This window comes from Marmota monax, unplaced genomic scaffold (genome assembly GCF_021218885.2).
Source record: "Marmota monax isolate L192 unplaced genomic scaffold, Marmota_monax_Labrador192_F-V1.1 WCK01_AAM20220418_F8-fsc00038, whole genome shotgun sequence".
Lineage (NCBI taxonomy): Eukaryota > Metazoa > Chordata > Mammalia > Rodentia > Sciuridae > Marmota > Marmota monax.
The window spans coordinates 634,819-651,933 of NW_026692498.1; the positions used below are offsets into that span (position 1 = coordinate 634,819).

Here is a 17,115-nt window from a genome sequence, read left to right on the forward strand (position 1 = left end):
CCCCATCACCAAAAAGACTTCCAGAAAGGAGAGTTCTATTTAGAATATTTATTTACCCTTTTACGTGACAAGACACAAAAAGTTACAACTCCTTAAAACTCTTCAAAAGAAAAAAAAATATAATTCTGTAAGCAGCAGCAGCAGCTTTCAAGGTACAGACATGATGGGAGGGAGCTCCCAGGAGCAACCGTGAACTGGGGGCCCAGACCTGAGCCCAGGTAGTGTCACTGGGAAGGGGCCTCCACAGAGGGAGCTAGGTTTTGGGGACACAGCACCAGCACATCAGGATCAGTCACCAACACAATCACATGGCTGGGGCAGGATAGGGAGCCTGCCTCAGTTCACAACACAGAGGGTTCCAGGGCTGGGAGGGGGGACTTTCTCAATGTGGTCAGGGGCCTTAACTAGAGGCCCAAAGAATAGGGTAAACCCTGGGAGGACTGGGGCAGCAGCTTCCACCCCTTTCCCATGAGCAGAGCAGGTGCCCCAGGCTTTATACTGGCCCTACTGTCTACCCTCTCCAGGGATGGGATCTCAGAAGACAGGATGGAGAAATTTTGTATGGGGTCAGCAGAGGGTCTGGGGTGCACACGGTGCCTGGCCACATGGGGAGGGGCAGCAGCCTCCCCACAGGCCATGAGAAGGCTGGCAGGCAAACCTGCTCCCCACCCCCCAAGCAGAGACCCTGAGCCTGGCCTGGGGTGGGACTGAGTGGCTCACCAGAAGATCCCACAGTGGGAGGGGGAGGGGGGCTTGTCCTGGAATCAGAACTCATGGTGGCTCCCCACCTGGGACCCCCAGTGCTATGTGGGGAAGAGGCAGAGTGGAATCCTGGCCAAGAGGAGAGCAGCAAGAGGGGATGGACCATGGACGGAAGGACAGGCAGGGCCACGAGGGCGCAGCAGTTTCAATAAATAGGTTTGTGCAGGTCCCCTTTGTAGACTAGGAGAACCTCAGAAAGGAGCCAGGGGCCTGGGGGGTAGGGTCCAGCCTGCCCAGCCCAGGCCTGAGGGCCCCCAGCCCAGAGACCAGCTCTGCTCCTGGGGGTGCTCAGGCCAGGGCAAGGCTGGGTCAGGGATTGGCTCCAGGAATGTAGAGATTTCTTCGTTTTCTACATAAATAAGACGTTGATCCCAATAGTTGTGCCTGCAGAACCCCATGGGGATCTCTGTGTGCACCACCCATGTGGACCCTGCTCCCCTACCCCAGCCTCCCCTGTTGGCCATGCAGGATTGTGGAGACCTTCTCTCACTCAATCCTGGGCTGGCACCCAACCCAGGCCACAGCCAACAGACTGGGGAGGGGCAACTGCTGGGTTCAGGCCTGGGGGCCCTGCAGCAGCCCCAACAGGGACTCTGCGATTCCCAGGAAGTAGACCACCTGAGCAATGCCAAACAGTGGGGCGATGACCAGGGCACGACAGTAGGCACCCTTCAGGAAAGCAGAAGGACCCTCGTGTTGCCAGATCTTCCTGTGGGGGAGGGGGGGTCAGAACTGGTGCCCAGCCCCCACCCCAGCCCCCACCCCTTGGGCCTGGCCCACCTGGCGCAGTCCAGAAACCCAGAGTAGGTGTCCTCATTAACGCCTCGCTGGAGAGACTGTAGACGAGTCTTCACCACTGCAAGAGGACATATGGGTCAGCCTGAAGCCTGCTCCCTGCCCCCTCAGCCCCACTCCCCAGCGTGGGCCCAGGGGAGCTCTGACCATCACATGGGTTAACTGCCACAGCTGCGGCACTGCCAGCCACACAGCCGGCGAGGAACGACACGTAGAAGGGCGCCTTCTCCTCTGAGGCAGGGCGGCCCAGCTGGTTCAGGTTGGCAAAGAGAGGGAAGTACACAATGGAGAAGGGTACATCCCTGCAGAGAGGAGGGGTGGAGCCAACCTTGGGCTGGGGAAGAGGGGAAGGAGAGGGGTAGCCACCCCCCACCCTCCCCAGAGAAGGGGCGGAGCCGACCTTGGGGCTGGGGAAGCAGGGATGGAAGGGGTGGTCCCTATGGAGAGGGGGGACTGGGCAGGTAGGCCTCTACCTCCTCCAGCCCGCCCGCCAGCCCTCCCACCTGAGCAGGGTGGCCCCCAGTCCCTTGTAGAGGCCAGCAATGCCATGGTTCCGCAGCAGGTCACGGGTTAGCTGGGTGGCTGTGGGCCGGGGAGCAGCAGGAGCCTCCACTGAGGGCTGGGTGGCCCCATGGGCCGAGAGCTGGGCCTGAGCAGCCAGCATCTTCTTCTGGGCAGCTGGTGAAAAAGGGACTTTGGTCTCTTCCTCCTGGCATGGTGAGGCAGGGGACAGGCCTGGCTGCTGACCCTATCCCTTGCTCCTCACCGATGCGGCCTGCATCCTGCAGCTGGATCTTCAGCATCTCCATGGGGGTGGTCACGATCACCTGGCAGGTGCCTGCCCCACAGCCAGCCAGCATCTCCTTAGGCAGGGTCAGCTTCTGCCTATAGTGGAGAGGCCACCTGCCATGAGGAGATGTGCAGGAACTGCATGCCCAATAGGCTGCCTGTGGAGGCTGGTGTGAAAGGGGTGTGGGTGGTGGAGGCAGATGTGGCTCCCTGAGGATACGGTCCCTAGCCTCAGGCCTCCAACCACAGACACCAACCCAAAAGACAGATGGCTCCTAGGGCAGGGGCTGGGGAAGATAGTGGGGTCATCTTCTCACAGAGAGAAATGAGAATTATGGTTCTGAGTACTCTGAAAGGGGGTCCCCCTTGCACCCCTACTCTTCAGTGATGGGGCAGCTGGTTGATGCCCCCAAGTCCTGCCAGCCATCAATGGCTGGTGGCCAACAGCCACTGACTCAGCGTCCACTTTGAGTCTCCCCATACAGGCTAGTCAGTCTACCCTGCAAGGTCACAGAAGTCAGAAAGGGGCCAGCTGGCGGGGCTGACTTTCATCACAGCCCCCAAGCCCCAGATCTTGACCCCCCAAGAGCCAGCAGGAAGGCCAAGCCTCTCACCCATCCTTAGAGAGCTGGTGTCGAAAGAAGTCATTGGCAGCCAGCTTGATGGCCTTCTCAGGGGTGACCAGTGTCAGGTTCACGGCGGCTCCTGGGGGACATTTGGGGGTCAGATGGGGCTGGTGGGGAGACATAGGAAGCCCTGGTGGGGGTGGACAGGCTCAGCAGCCTGGGCTGGGGAGGCCCTGGGCCAACACTTGCCTCCTAGTCAACCAAGCCCCACCCCAGGCACTACTGGCACCGCCTTCTGCCCTCTCACCCACATTAAGGCTGGTGTGTGCCAGGCAGGCAGGAACCAAGCAGGTTGGGCTGTGCTGCAGCCTCCTTCTAGCCCCCTTCCCTCCCCTTCCAACTCCATGTGTCTGACTCCGGCAAGAACTGGCCTTACTCGGCTGTAGGTGCAGGGGATCAGACCGGAGAATCCAGGCCCCCTGGCAGTCCACAGGTGTGTGTGGCCTGGATTGGTCAAAGCTAGGGGATGGGCAGCCCATCTCAGTGCAGGGCTCAGGGCTGCTCAGCATCTGGGCAAATCCAGCTCTGCTGGGATTGCTTCCTGAGCGGCTTTGCATAATGCCCCCAGTCTCCAGCTGCAGCTGCCATGAGAGGCAGATCATCTGCAGTGTCCTAGCAGAGGGGCTGAGGGCAATGCCCAGGCCAGGGGCTGAGAACTGCTATTTACCAGAGATCCAGCTCTTGGTCATCCAACCCCCGCTCACCCAGGGCTTGGCTAATGACCTCCACACAGGAGCAGCAGCACCCCAGACAACCCCCGCCACACACACCCCAGGTTCAGCCACACTGCTCAGCCCATGCTCTCTGCCCAGGCCATGGGAGGTGCCACCCAGACCCAGCCCATCCCAAGCCTCACCCCGGTACATGCCGAAGTAGCCCTCAGAGCGGATGGTCTTGATAAGGCAGTCAGACCTGCAGCCAAAGGGGTTAGGGGGTGAGCTGGGGGCCAGCTGGCGACCCCTGTTCTCCAGTGCAGATGCTGGCCAGCTCCTTTCCTGCCCAGCCTGGAGTGTCCAGGGCTAAGAGAGAGGCCAGTCAAAAGCCTCCACACTGACTCCTGGCCTAGAAGGGATCTCTCCAGGCTGTCCTGCCCTGTTTCCCCATCAAATGGCAAAGGGCTCAAGGCACAGCTTCCCTGCGTGCCTCCACACACTGCCGGTGGGGCATACTCACATGCTCGCGTACATGCGCTGGCCATTCTGCTGGTTCTGCAGCCTGGTCTTGGCCAGGTCGATGGGAAACACACAGGTGACCCCAATCAGCCCAGCGATGCCGCCATTGATGAGCTTTGCTGGCAGGCTGTGTAGGCAGGGCCAGGGTCAGCACACACTCCCTCCACCTGTGGTGGGGCTGTGTGGCTAGGGCTGAAGCCCAGGGTGGGGTCAAGTCTGACCTGATCTGTTTATCAGCCATTTAACTGAAGCACACCCGGGCAGGAGCAGGAGAGGTGGACGCCAGGAGGTGGAGGTGGTGACAGGAGAAGGGGGGCGGCAGCTGCGATGGAGGGTAGGACCAAGTGCAGGGGTGATCCTCCAGTTCAGGGGCTTCAAGGCAATGGCCACCACTTCTGCCTGGGAAAAAAGAGGGGACAGGAATCAGGAGGGGGGCCCATCATGGGAAACAGCTTCCCCCACCCTCCACCTCAGGCTCTGCGTCAAGCTCCCCACCCCCCACCCCAGAATGGAGTCTTAACATGTCCTGAGGATGCACAACAGAAGGAGGGGAGGTGGTGCCACCTGGCCCCTCCCCGAGGCCACCTGGTTCCCCCTCAGTGCCCTCCTCACAGTGTCTCCCGGCTGGCACAAGCTCACAAATGCACACACTCATGCTCACGTGCACAAGGGGAAGCTCCAGCTTTTAAAGGGCCAGGCACCTCTGAGAAGCAGTGGCACCTTGAGCCTGGACTGGACTGTGGTGACCATTTCCCCAGCTTTGAACAGAGGCAGCTGTCCCCTACCCTCTTCAGGATGGGGCTGGGGTCTTCACCCTAGGACCCCCCACCTAGGTGAAGTTCATGGCTGCCCAGATGGACTTGGCCATCCCAGGGACAGTCCCCAAACCCCATGACAGTCCCACTCAGGACTGCAGAGTCTCCTCCCCAGGGAAGCACAGTGCCCACCCACACCCAGCCCATTCCCCACCCTCCTCTCCAACCTCTGAGTTTCACTCCCAGACACAGGAACTCGCTGACCAGCACCGCAGAGAGCCTCGGGAACAAAAGGCACGAGAGTGGCCTGGGAAATGGCTGGCCCCCAGGGGACTTTAGGACCCCATCTCCTCTAGGGCTGTGGAGAAAAGGGCCTCTCCCACTAGCAGCAGGACTCGGGAGACAAGCGTCAGCTTCAGGGGCACCATGGGGGACATGGCCATAAAAACTGAACTGTGGAGGGCATCCTGGAGTCTGTCCGCTCCAACTTTCTGTGTTTCCCCCAGTTCTCCTCCGAGGTCAGCTGGCTTATACTCCAGCACAGCTGCCCAGGGTCATACTGCTGGCTCATATCCTCGGGCCCTGCAAGGACTCATGACCTTCACCTTGCTGGGCTGTCCACAGCCTCCTGGGCTCCACCACTCCCACCACCTGCTGGGTCCTGCTTACCCCTGAGGTGCACAGAGAGCTCCTCCACGGCTCCAGCAAGCTGCCTCTGGGAGGAGATAAGGAGCTGCCAGCCAAGGGAGGAGGGAAGGGACCTAGGGATTGGCCACAGGCTGGGGCGGGGCCTGGCTGGGGGGGGACTTTCTCTTTCACTTTGGGCAAGCTGGGGAATCCCTGCAGCTTCAGGAGAAGGGAAGAGAAGGGGTGAGACTGCTTCAGGAGCAGGGCTGGCTTGGACTGGGTGACAAGGGGGTCTGACACAGGCTGGCTGGGCGGGTTCCTGTCTGTAGCCTGTGAGATGAACCAGGATCTGTCTAGGGTTCTGGAACCCCAAGGGCTGGGGTGCTCTGTGCCCCGGCACCCTTCGTGCACCTGCAGGTGTACCCTGTGGAGAGGTGTCAGCACACGCTCAGCTGTGGTGTGTCTGTTGAGGCAGGTGAACGTCAGTGGACCTGACAGTGGGATTCAGGAAGGCATGCCCGTCCACTGGCAAGGGCAGGGAAGGGTGCCTGGGTCTCAGAGGTCACTGGATGCCCTCCACAGGCCCTGCTTACCTGGCAGGTCCAGAGGGCATGGAAGCTGACACTCCCAACACTGCTCTGGTCACCATCGGCACACCCAGAACCTCAGTGGTGAACTACCTCTCTCAGCCCAGTTCTTGACCTCTGAACTTCAGCCTGACTCCTCTGTACCCCTCCCCACCCCCTCCAGGTATAGACTGGCCACAGCCAGCTCACCCTGTTGCTAGCCTCAACTCTTCCTAGGAGCCCCTGCCCTTCCTCCAGGATGGAGTGAGCCCACCCAGCCTCCCTGAGCAACCCCTTTCCTCCCCAGATCCTACCTCAGGAGGCACACCTGGGTGTTGGGGTGCCAGAGTCTGACAACCCAACTGGAGTGGGGAGGGGAAGAGTGACACAGGCCCCCACATCCCAAGGGCTGAGTCAGCCCTGTGCCCTACACCATGCAGTGCAGGCCAGATCATCAGGGAGGAGCTACTGAGCTGACAGTGAGGGGCTCTGCCTGGGAAAAACTGGGAGGGGGCTCTGGACCGACCCCCCCCCCCTTTTCTCTCTTCACTCCTTGGTTCCACCCTGCCTGAGACAGCTGTCAGTCAAGGTCCCACCCCCAGCACCTTCCCTGTTGCCACAGAAACCTGGCAGCCCAGCCAGGCCTGAGGCACCAGAGCCAAGTCTGGCCACCCCAACTTTCCAGTCAGGTACCCGAGGCTGCAGGCAGCCTGATAGCAAGGGAGCATACAAAAGCCACCCCCATGCCCTGCAGGACCCCACTGCTTCTTCCCTGACCCACAGGGGTGAGATCTGCCTACTGAAGCTGCCCAGCTTCCCGTACCCCTGAGAAAGGCTATGGGGCCAAGGTTCAAGAGTGGGAACCGGTTCAACTCCCCCCAGCCTTCCTCTTGGGAGGGTCTTTCTGTTCTGCTGGCTGGAAGGGCCCTGAAAGGGTCTCCAATTGTGAAGTACACCAACCCGGGACAAAGGAGGACCGGGTTGGAGGCTGCATGCTGTGATCCCGGCAAGCTCAGACCCTACTCCGTAGTTGGGGTTCAGCTGGCCTTGATGACCCGGATTCTGGCCATTTACATGTGCACGCAAGATCCGTGAGGTCCCATGTGTGCGCCCCCCACAGCCTGGCTCCTCCTTCCGGGGCTCCAGCTTAGACTTTCACCCCGCGGGGACACGTGGACACGTGTGCACAGGGAGCGCGCCCGGAACCGCGGGGCCGAGCACGGCCTCCCACACCCTGGCGATGGTGGATCCGAGCATCCGCCGGGCTGGGCCCTACCGGGGCCGCCTTGTCCGGGCAGCTGTCACCTCACCCAGCCACTCTGACACCCTCTGTCCTCGCAGCCCAGTTGCGCTCAGGTGGGCGACCACGAGACCCACCCTCCGGGCACTCACCGCACTCCGCCGGCTCGCCTCCCCGCTGTGCCGCGCACCCGGCCTGCACCTAGGCAGGGAGGCGCGTCCGCTCTGCGCCGCGCGCGCTCCGCCCCCAGGCCGGGGCTGGCTCTCGGGCTTCGGCTCCCCCTCCCGGCCGCCATGGCCACTGCGCCCAGCCAGGCCACAGTCCTAGCCCAAGACCACCCCTCCCTGCAAGTAGAACGGCAAAGCCGGGATTCTGCGCGTCCCCAGGGCCCTTTAAGAACAATGACCCATGTCTGATTAGGTGGCAGGGAGCACGGTGGATGAGGGCATCCTGGGGGAGGAGGGGGTTCCCAGCTCAGCCAGGAATAAGCCTGCCAAGGCTGGTGGGCTTGGTGGATGCACAATCACAAAACCACACAGGTGACTTTGTATCCATCTCTGACAGAATCGTTACTTTGTAGAGTCAGCTCCTCTCCACTTCTGGGAAGATCAGGACCACAGGCAATAGGCATGGTCTGAGGGAGGGGCCGGAGCAAAGGCCATGGGAAGACTGGGCATACAGAACCCCCTCCCAGTAGAGGCTGGGCCTCAGCTAGCCTGGCCCTGCCTTCCCGCCAACTGCCTCTCCACCTGGTGGACCAGCCGAGCTCTGAGACGGCAGATGGAACAGTACAGGTTTACATCGCCCCCAGACAGGGGAGAGACTTGAAGGTCGAGCTCTGCCAGGGGCCAGGCCAATGTCCAGAGCCTGCTGGGCTTAGGCCTGGGCAGGCTCTGTGGACTGTGAGGCTGATGTGCCTGGCAGAGCAGAGTCCTCTGCAGCCAGGCCCGTACGGCGGATGCTGTCCTGGTACTTGTGGCGGCCGAGCTCCAAGATGGCCCGTACTTCTTCAGCCACATCCTGCCGGTCACTCTGCTCCAGGGCCTGCAGCAAGAGCTCCACAGCCCCTGGCTGCCCAGCCTGGCGCTCTGCCCAGGAGAAGAGCATGTGGCGGATTTGCCCGTCCAGGTCGTCCCTTGGAGAAGGGGGGTAGTGATCAAGGGGGTCACAGACCCTCATAAAGGGTTCCTTGCGCTGTGGGCCAGTTGTGGCCAAACCCTCCCTTTCCAGCCTGGAGCTTGTCCCGGCCTCCTTGAAACTTCTGCCAGAAATAAGCAGGAACAACTTGGTGATCAGGGCCTGGCCCTGAGGCTGCATGGGCTTCAGTGGGAGGCTCACCGGAACTCATGCCGGATGCGCTGCAGCTCTCGGTAGGGCATGCCCAAGTGCAGGGCCACGGCTGGCCAGTCGGGACCCAGGCGCCCAGCCACACTCAGCAGGTTGCTCTGAGTCAGAAAGCCAGTCTCAGCGTCGCCCAGGTTCAGGGGTGCCAGGGAAAGCCTGGCCCCCTTCCCGTGACCCTTGAGCCCCTGAAGTCTCTGTCAGAAGGAGCAGAACAGTGAGCCCTGACCCCACCCTTACATCCCTGGTTACTCCCAGGACTCTGTCCCTCCCCACACCCACTGCTCCCCAGCCGCACCGGCAGCTTGATAGGCAGAGTGGCCATCCAGAGGGCATCTGCACCCTTCCTCTGCCGGGCAGCCTCAGCCTCTTGGGGTACCTCCACAGGCACTGAGCCCCGATAAAAGGACACCTGAGGAGAGATCAGATGAGTTTCAGACCTCTGGCCTCTGCCCAGGTGACCTGGGTCTCCTACCCTGTTGGCCCACCTGGCCTCGCACCGCCTGAGCCTCCCGATCCAGAGCTGTGGTGATGTAAACTTCCTTCACGTTCTTCAGGTGAGAGTAGAACACAAAGCAGACCCTGCCCTCCACACAGTCTGGGCGGTCTGGGGCACGAGACAGGCTCAGCAGGGCAGGCGGGAGGGCAGACCCCAGGCCCTCCTGGGGAGGGAGACTTACCAGCATCCACGTCAATGCCTCGCTCGAAGGCAGCAAAGAACTTCTCGCCCTCAAACATCTCCACAGTGTCAGAGGGCTCGGGCCCTCGATAGCGCTCCAGCAGCCGGCGCAGGGTGGCATCCACCTGCAGGGACACCCCCGTAGTTTAGACCCCAAGCTCAATGCTCCCCCCCAGGGTTTGGTCTCCCTGCTGCCCTCCTGCCATCCCCACCTTGTTTCGGGGCAGGCACTGCAGCAGGACCTGCTCGGGGTCCCGGCGCCTTTGCAGGGCAATGAGGTTGACTTGGTGCAGCCGTAGCCGCTCCCAGGCCTTCCGCGCCAGGCCCCCCACACAGGTCTTGGTGGTGTACCAGAGCCAGTACCTGGGAGGGTCAGTGGTGAGATGCACTGTGCAGACCAGACTGGGGGAGGGCAGGGAGGGGGACCTAGCGAGCACTGACCAGGAGAAATGTGTGACCTGGAAGCGTGCATACAGATGAGTGAGCTCCAGCACCACCTGAGCCGTGATGTCATCCCAGGTGGCTGCAGGAGGGGCCCAGTACAGCAGGTGCAGGCGGGAGTGGTCCAGGCTGAAGCCTAGACAGGAAAGGGCAGCAGGCTGAGGTCTCTAGCTGGCCCTTCCAAGCATTGTCTCCTCTTCCCAATGGCACAGTGACCTCTCACCTGTGACACCAGGGGGCAGGGGTAGCTGCACCGTAACTGGCTGGAGGAAGCTGGGGGGACCACTCTGTGAGAGGCATAGCAGGGGGCTCACCGCAGCCTCTGGCTCCCCTAGAAGGGCGCGCAACTCTCGGCCAGCCATGTGCACCACCTGTGCAGACAGCCATCTGAGCACCTGCCTGGGCGCCATGCTGTCACCTGATACCCTTGGTGCTACGCTGGCTATACCTGCATGGAGACATGACGAGGCTCCTCGGTGGCCCCAGGGGGGAAGGTGACCTTGACCCCAGGATGACCTGAAGAGCACAGCAGTGTCCCCTCTGGAGGTACCAGGCAGGCATTGGATACAGGGCGCAAAACCACAAGGAACCATGAGAAGTGGGGCACCTGGCAGCGAGCCCAGAGCCGCTGGGACACACAAGGGGGACAGATCAGGGGAAGAGAGTCAAGGCAGAGATGCCACTCCCTGCCTCCCCTCACCCAAAGGCCTGGGCAGCCTCACCTTGGGTGCCTCTTCCTCTAGGTGGGTCTCCAGGTCACTCCAGCTATTGTCCCTGCGGGTTCTGACCACTACCTCATGGCAACGACGGGCCCGTGGGGGGACAAAGAGCAGCCACAGGCTCACATCCTGCCAGGCAATGGTGGTGTGAGGGCTGGGGCCAGGCCTGTGGCCTCCAAACCTGCCCCCCCACTACCCTGGCCATGCCTGCTGAAAAGCCACCCCATGGGGCCACAGCTCCAGGACACCGCTGAGCAGGGAGTCATGAGGGCCCAAGGAGACGAGTGCTGGTTCCGGCAGCCACAGTCGATAGTGGACAGTGATGGGGGTAGTGGTGGCCCCCGCTGGGAACCGCAGGCGGACGCCACAGGCCAGAGTTACAGAACAGCCTTGGGGGGTCACAGGGAAGCTGAGTGAGGAAAGGGGTGTGGGGTCAGACACAAGATCTGTGTCAGAGCCTGGCTCCCTAGGACTCCTGACACACAGGCAAAATGTCCAGAATAGCCTGGGTGACAGGGTGGACAGATCTCCTTTAGCCCTCCTTTCCCACTTCATACCTGTCCAAATCTGAGGTCAGGAACAGTTTCGGCATTTCAAGAACTTGGGGTGTGCCTGCACAAGGGACAGATGAGTCATCAGGACAGCAATGTACCTGTGTCCTCTCTGCCTGGCTCATCCCTACACCAAGCCTACCTGGAGGACTCAGAGAATCTGGTGAGGCCTCACCCAGGGGGTTCCCCTGTAAGCGCACAAAGGGTGCATCTAGTAGCTCAGGAGGCAGGTGCCGGAGCTGGTTGTCCCTCAGGTCAAGCCGGGTGAGCAGTGGGAGATGGGCCAGACCAGCAGGCACTGAGGTCAGGAAGTTGCTGTGCAAAACAAGGAGCCGCAGGGACCGCAGCCCCACTGCAGCAGGTGCTGACTCAGGCTGGGCAGAGGACCACTCAGGGCCACCTCTGGCCCTGGGGCTCTACAATAGGACACTCACGCCACAGCCCCAGGGAAGCTGTTACAGGTCCACCTCTTGGTAGACAAGGCTGCCCAGGTCAGCCTGGGAGGAGTGACAGCTAAAAGGCAGGAAAGCCTGTGGGTGCAGGGTCTCCTGTGGAAGAGGAGAGGAGCCACAGCCCAAGCCTGCAGGGAAGAAATGGGTAGGGGTGCTACTTCTTGGACTAGTGAGCCAAGTCATGGATGCCGCTGCTACTCACCAAGGGAGACAGGGAGGCTCTGCAGCCGGTTGGAAGCCAGGTTGAGTTCAGTGAGGTTGCTCAGGCCTCCAATCTCAGGAGGAAGTGTGTCCAGAAGGTTCTCTGAGAGATCAAGTTGCTGCAGGGCAGACAGGGCCCCCAGTGCTGGGGGCAGCTTTTGCAGGCAGTTGTGTGTCACAGTGAGGAAGGTGAGAACATGGAGAGCACCCAGGGTCTCAGGGAGCACTGACAGGCGGTTATGAGAGAGAAGGAGCGTGTCCAGGCTGCGCAGCTGAGGGACACAGGCTGGCAGTGTCTCCAGTTTGTTGAAGCTCAGGTCTAGGTGGACCAGGTGGGCCAAGGCACTCAGGCCAGTGGGCAACGTGGTCAGGGTACCCTGGAGGCAGGCACCCAGGGCACCCCGATGTTGCCCCCCTGGAAGTGGTAGAAGCAGATGTAGCCCTTAGAACCACCCAGTCAGCCCTGCTAGGCAGAGAAAGCCACTTGATGAAAGGCACAGACCTGCCTGCTAAACCCAGAGACACTGAAAGGAAGATGGGAAGAAAAGATGAAACCATCAGCAACGTCAACTGACAGTTTGGCCCAACCTACCCAGGGACATCTGGGGTCTTTGGAGAGGCACCATGGGCAACTCTAGGCCCGGAGCTGGGGACAAAGGCCCAGCCCACTTTACACTGGGAGGAAGGTGAAGGGGCTGAGGACAGAAGGATGAGAAGCCTGTAACTGCAGCTGGGACCAGGGTTGCCTCTGAGGACCAAGAAGCAGGGCAGAGCTAGAGATGGGACAGGATCAAGAACAAGGGGGCTTACCTTTGAGGACCAAGGAGCGGAGGTGTGGCAGGTTCCCCGGCACCTGGGCCAGGGTGGCTTCCAGCAGTTGAGGGTCCTCGTGGGTGCTCAGCCGTAAGAACTCTACCTGCAGCAGCTGCTGGTGGTGTTGGGCACACAGGTGCAGCAGCTGGTGGCAGCCCTCGGGGTACAGGTCCAAATTCAGCCGATTCCCAGCCAGGAAGGGAGGTGCCCCAGGTCCTGCATCCACAGACTCCACAGCAGGTCTTGGAGCATCTTTTGAGGCAGCTGCAGCTTCTCTGGACTCCAGCCCCTCCGCCACTGCAGCCATCACTCAGGGATGGTCCTTGGGGGCCAGACATGTCCCAGCTTGCCAGGCAGACCTGCTCAGACAGGGCCCAAGGAGGCTGCTAGAAGCAGAGGGAGGAATAGGCAGGAGTGGGGGCTGGGCCCCTCCTCCGCATCAGGGGAACAGGGACCCTGGCTAGGGATGGGGAGCCCTTGAGCTGGACAGAGTGACCCTCCCCGCACAGGGGAGCCCACTGAGGGAGGAAGAGGAGTGAGGTACCACTCTCTAATTCTGAAATCTGGCCAGGTGACCACCTAGGCCTGACAAGTCACCCAGGCTGTCCCCCTGCTCTGGTGATAAGAGCCCATGTTCCTTAATTCATTTACTTGTGATACTATGGACTGACCCCAGGGATGTTCTACTACTGAGCTACATCCTAACCCCTTTCTATTATTTTTTTTAAGTTGCTCAGGATGGCCTTCAACTTGCAATCCTTTTTCCTCAGCCTCCCGAGTCGCTGGGATGACAAGCTGTGCCAACCCGAGAGCCCGCCTTCAACCTTCACACCCATCAGCTCTGGGGGGCCCAAGATCCCAGAACGCTGGAGCAGTGAGGGAGGAAGCCAGTGATCCTAGGCACAGACTCCACTTAGCAGCCACGGGAGGAGGCTCTCCCACCGCCATTCCAGTTCACCCCTCCGTCCGCTGGAGGAGGCGGTGCAGGGAGTATTTAGGGTTCCGCAGCCCTGCCCTCTCCGCAGAAAACTTCCCGCCGCCTCGGGCGCCTATACCTGGGCTCCAGGCTGAGCGCGCCCCGAGTGCCAGCCGTTCCGCGCCGGGATTCCCGCCCGCGCGCTTCCGGGCGGGAGGGATGCCGGGCCCGGGCCCGCCCCCTCCAGCCCCGCCTTCCCGGTCTACGCCGCAGGCCGTCGACCTCCCCTGCCGAGAGTCTGCGCCCCGGGGAAGGCGGGCTGCCGGGCAGTGTCGCCCGGGACCCCGGTGCATGTCAGGGCAGCGTTTCTCGGGGGAACTCTTGGCCGATGGCAGATCGCAGCTGCGCTCCACACTCATCCCTTGCTAGACACTGGAAACCTGGCATGCCCGTCTCCAGTCAGCCCCAAGGCCTTTCTCCAGGAAGCCTTCCAGGACCTCCTCTCAGGTCCTACAGAGATCTAACTCGGCCTCTGCTCAGATGACCCTCCTAAATTTATGGGCATCATTCTGGGCCAGGTGCCCCAGGCGCACGGTTGCCTGATGCTGCCTCCCTAAATCCTCCTGTGAATATCACAAGGGAGGAAAAGCAGGCTCCTAGAGATGAGATTTTGTCCAAGCAGGTGAGTCTCAGTGCCTCCCCCACCAACCATGAGCCCCCCCATTGAGGATGGGTCCGTGCTTCTTTCACCCAGCACGCTTGTCAAGTAGAGAAGATGGTCTGGAAATGAACAAAGCTTCTACTACCAATTAACCATGTTACATGCACCATCTTCACTGCACCCCCTGAGCCACCACCATCCCACCAATGGGGATGGGCAGTCTCCTACAGGACTCCCTGCTTCCAATATTCCCAGCCCCTGCCTCGCATTGTTTCTCCCAAAGCTGTCAGAGGGATTTAATTTTAATTTTTATTTATTTATTTATTCTAAGATTTATTTTTCAGTTTTCGGCAGACACAACATCTTTGTTTGTATGTGATGCTAAGGATCGAACCCGGGCCGCACACATGCCAGGCGAGCGCGCTACCGCTTGAGCCACATCCCCAGCCCCTAATTTTTATTTTTAAAATATTTTTTAGCTGTAGTTGACACAATATCTTTCTTTCTTTCTTTCTTTATATGTGGTGCTGAGGATTGAACCCAGGGCCTCACACGTGCTAGGCAAGCGCTCTACCACCGAGCCACAACCCCAGTCCCCAGAGGGATGTTTTTAAAACTCAATCACAGGAATATTGTTCAGCCTTAAGAAATCAACTTCTGATACATGCTATAGAATAGATAAACCTTGGAAAATGTAGAATAAAAGAAAAAGCAAAAGGAACAAATCCTGCATGTTTCCCCTTTTATGAAATGCCTAGTCAAAAATCATAGAAACAGCAGAATGGTGGGTGTGAGGGGCGGAAGAGTGCAGTAGGTATAGCTTCAGTTTGGGATGATGAAAAATGTTCAGAGATGGATTATAGTGATGGTTATGTAACAATGTGAATGCATTTAATGATACTAAATTGTACACTTAAAAAATGGTTAAAATGGAGCTGGGCGCAACAGTGTAGGCCTGTAATCCCAGAGGCTTGGGAGGCTGAGACAGGAGAATTGCGAGTTCAAAGCCAGCCTCAGCAAAAAGTGAGGCACTAAGCAACTCAGTGAGACCCTGTCTCTAAATAAACTACAAAATAGGGCTAGGGATGTGGCTTAGTGATGGAGTGCCCCTCAGTTCAATCCCTGGTACCAAAGAAAAAAAGGTTAAAATGGCTAGATGAGGTGGCCCACAGCCCATGGCTGTAATCACACTGACTTGGAAGGCTGAAACAGGAGGATCCCAAGTTGGAAGTCAGCCTGAGTAATTTAGTGAGACCTTTGGTAACTTTAACAAAACCCTGTCTCAAAAAAATAAAAAGGGCTGGGGATGTGCCTCAGTGGTAAAGTACCCTGGGTTTAGTCCCCAGTAGTAGAAATAAAAATAAAATGTTAAAGGGGTGGGCTGGGAATACTCAGTGGTTCAGTGTTTGCTTAGGTTTAAAAATCACATCCTACCACCTCCCCATACAAATGGCTTCCCTTTGGAATTGCCAAGGCTCCTCATTGCCAAAATGGTCTCCCTATTTTAGCTCAGTTATGGGACCTTGAGCAAGAAAACCCTTCTGCATCCATCCTTCCTCCTCTGAAATGTAGGTAAGTACTGGGGGACTTAAATGTGGGGCTCACACACCAGCCAGTAAGGCACTATACACAGGAGAGCTTGCGCTGTAGTTGTGAAGCCATAATTAGGCAGGCAGTCAATATAGACAGGTAAATCAAATTAGGTCAGATCAAGGAGGCCAATTTTGAGTGAGTCCAGCCAGAAGGAGACTGTCCCAGGAGGGATTGAAATGTTAATTCCTTCAGAGCCCTTGCTCTAACCTGTTGCTAAGGTAACCAGTCCCAGGAATTGCCCCTCCCTACTATAAGGAGCTGTAAGGTTGTTAAGTGTCCTGTGCTCTCCATCCATTCCTGCCCTTCCCCCTTCAGTCCACCAGTGTCCTACCTTTCGGCCATCCCACCAGCATTCCTGGGCCTAGTCACGGACACAGGAAGGAGACAGATAAGGGGAAGAGAGCAGAACAGAGGAAGCCTAGGACACAAAAAAAAGGGCAGAAGACCTCGCTTCTTGGGATACCAGCTATGGCCCCCTTCTCCCTCCAGGGAGAAGTCTGTTAACCCTTTTTAAATAGACCCTACCCTATATGCTTGCCTCAGTGTGCTTCTCTAATATTCAAACTTCAACATGTGGAGAAACAGAGCTCGTCACCGATAACCGGTGGTATAGGGGAGCACTCCCAAGGCTGGCGCTGTCACTCACTATCCCCTGCCACCTTCCAGCCTTGGCTTCTGATCCCTCTGCGGGGTCCCCGCCCCAGGGAGCTGGGTCAGCCTTTCTCATCTCTCAGCCTCAGGAAAGCTTTCCCAGGCTGTCCAGACTCCTTACGACCCTCTCGCCGGGATGGCCTCTTCTGTCCTCACACAGGCCCAGCCTGTTCCCGCTCAAGACCCCAGTGTAGCAGAATTCCAAAGGGGCGAGTGAGTAGCATGTGCTGAAGACCACGTGGACACTGTAGTCAGTTCTCGGCCCACAAGGGGACCGGTCATTCTCTGGGACCACGCTCCCAGAGGACGTGGGTGACGGGGCCTCAGGACTGTCCCCGCCTCGTGGGCTCGCGCTCTCCCAGCCGGCCGTCTGACTCACAGGGCACGGCGGGGCAGGCGCTGCCTCCAGATAGGGCGCGGGTCACTAGGCGCGAGGCGGCCAGCCTACCTCTTACGCCCCGGGCCTCCGCCAAGGCACGGAGCCGCCCGCGCCCGCAGCCGGGCCGGGCCCACGTGCCGGGCCTGGCCCGTGGCGCACGGCACTTCCGCCGCGGTGCACCACGGGACTGTAGTTCGCCGGCTAAGGGAGCGGCCCAGCGAGGCGGCCGCGCTGCACGACGGGGGCCGCAGGCGCTGCGGGGCGTGCCGGGAGCGCTGGGCGCCGACGGACACGCCGCCCCGCACGCCGCCGCTCGGGTTCCAGGGAGACGCGCTCATGCCCCAGGAGGAGCCGGCCCCGGAAGCGCTCTTGACCCTGCCGCGGCG

The 17,115-nt window shown here is 59.7% G+C and overlaps 2 protein-coding genes across 17 annotated transcripts; both read right to left on the reverse strand.

Moving 5' to 3' along the window:
• Nucleotides 1–33: 33 nt before the first annotated feature.
• Slc25a22 (solute carrier family 25 member 22) lies at nt 34–7,588 on the reverse strand. 9 transcript variants are annotated; one of them, XM_046444774.1, is made up of 11 exons: nt 5,127–5,560; nt 4,846–4,959; nt 4,366–4,543; nt 4,146–4,271; nt 3,829–3,884; nt 2,961–3,051; nt 2,324–2,442; nt 2,061–2,235; nt 1,705–1,859; nt 1,543–1,618; nt 34–1,471 (listed from the first exon to the last, which is right to left on the reverse strand). In XM_046444774.1, the coding sequence occupies exons 3-11, from the start codon at nt 4,383–4,385 to the stop codon at nt 1,318–1,320; spliced, it is 972 nt and encodes a 323-aa protein (XP_046300730.1). In that variant the 5' UTR covers nt 4,386–4,543; nt 4,846–4,959; nt 5,127–5,560; the 3' UTR covers nt 34–1,317. The 9 variants fall into 9 exon arrangements, with proteins under 9 accessions (XP_046300730.1, XP_058435314.1, XP_046300733.1 ...); XM_058579331.1 differs by lacking the exons at nt 4,846–4,959; nt 5,127–5,560 and adding an exon at nt 7,485–7,588; XM_046444777.2 differs by lacking the exons at nt 4,846–4,959; nt 5,127–5,560 and adding an exon at nt 7,053–7,469.
• Nucleotides 7,589–7,872: 284 nt separating this feature from the next.
• Pidd1 (p53-induced death domain protein 1) lies at nt 7,873–16,896 on the reverse strand. Of its 8 annotated transcripts, none has more exons than XM_046444692.2 (16): nt 16,799–16,896; nt 12,527–12,915; nt 11,718–12,131; nt 11,206–11,415; nt 11,070–11,124; nt 10,720–10,921; nt 10,516–10,641; nt 10,242–10,421; nt 10,017–10,164; nt 9,794–9,929; nt 9,565–9,715; nt 9,354–9,477; nt 9,162–9,280; nt 8,972–9,085; nt 8,671–8,870; nt 7,873–8,467 (listed from the first exon to the last, which is right to left on the reverse strand). In XM_046444692.2, exons 2-16 carry the CDS (start codon nt 12,834–12,836, stop codon nt 8,209–8,211), a joined length of 2,748 nt encoding a protein of 915 aa, XP_046300648.1. In that variant the 5' UTR covers nt 12,837–12,915; nt 16,799–16,896; the 3' UTR covers nt 7,873–8,208. The 8 variants fall into 8 exon arrangements, with proteins under 8 accessions (XP_046300648.1, XP_046300651.1, XP_058435293.1 ...); XM_046444695.2 differs by lacking the exon at nt 16,799–16,896 and adding an exon at nt 13,585–16,786 and having other exon boundaries at nt 8,671–8,777; XM_058579310.1 differs by lacking the exon at nt 16,799–16,896 and adding an exon at nt 16,031–16,785.
• Nucleotides 16,897–17,115: the final 219 nt, after the last annotated feature.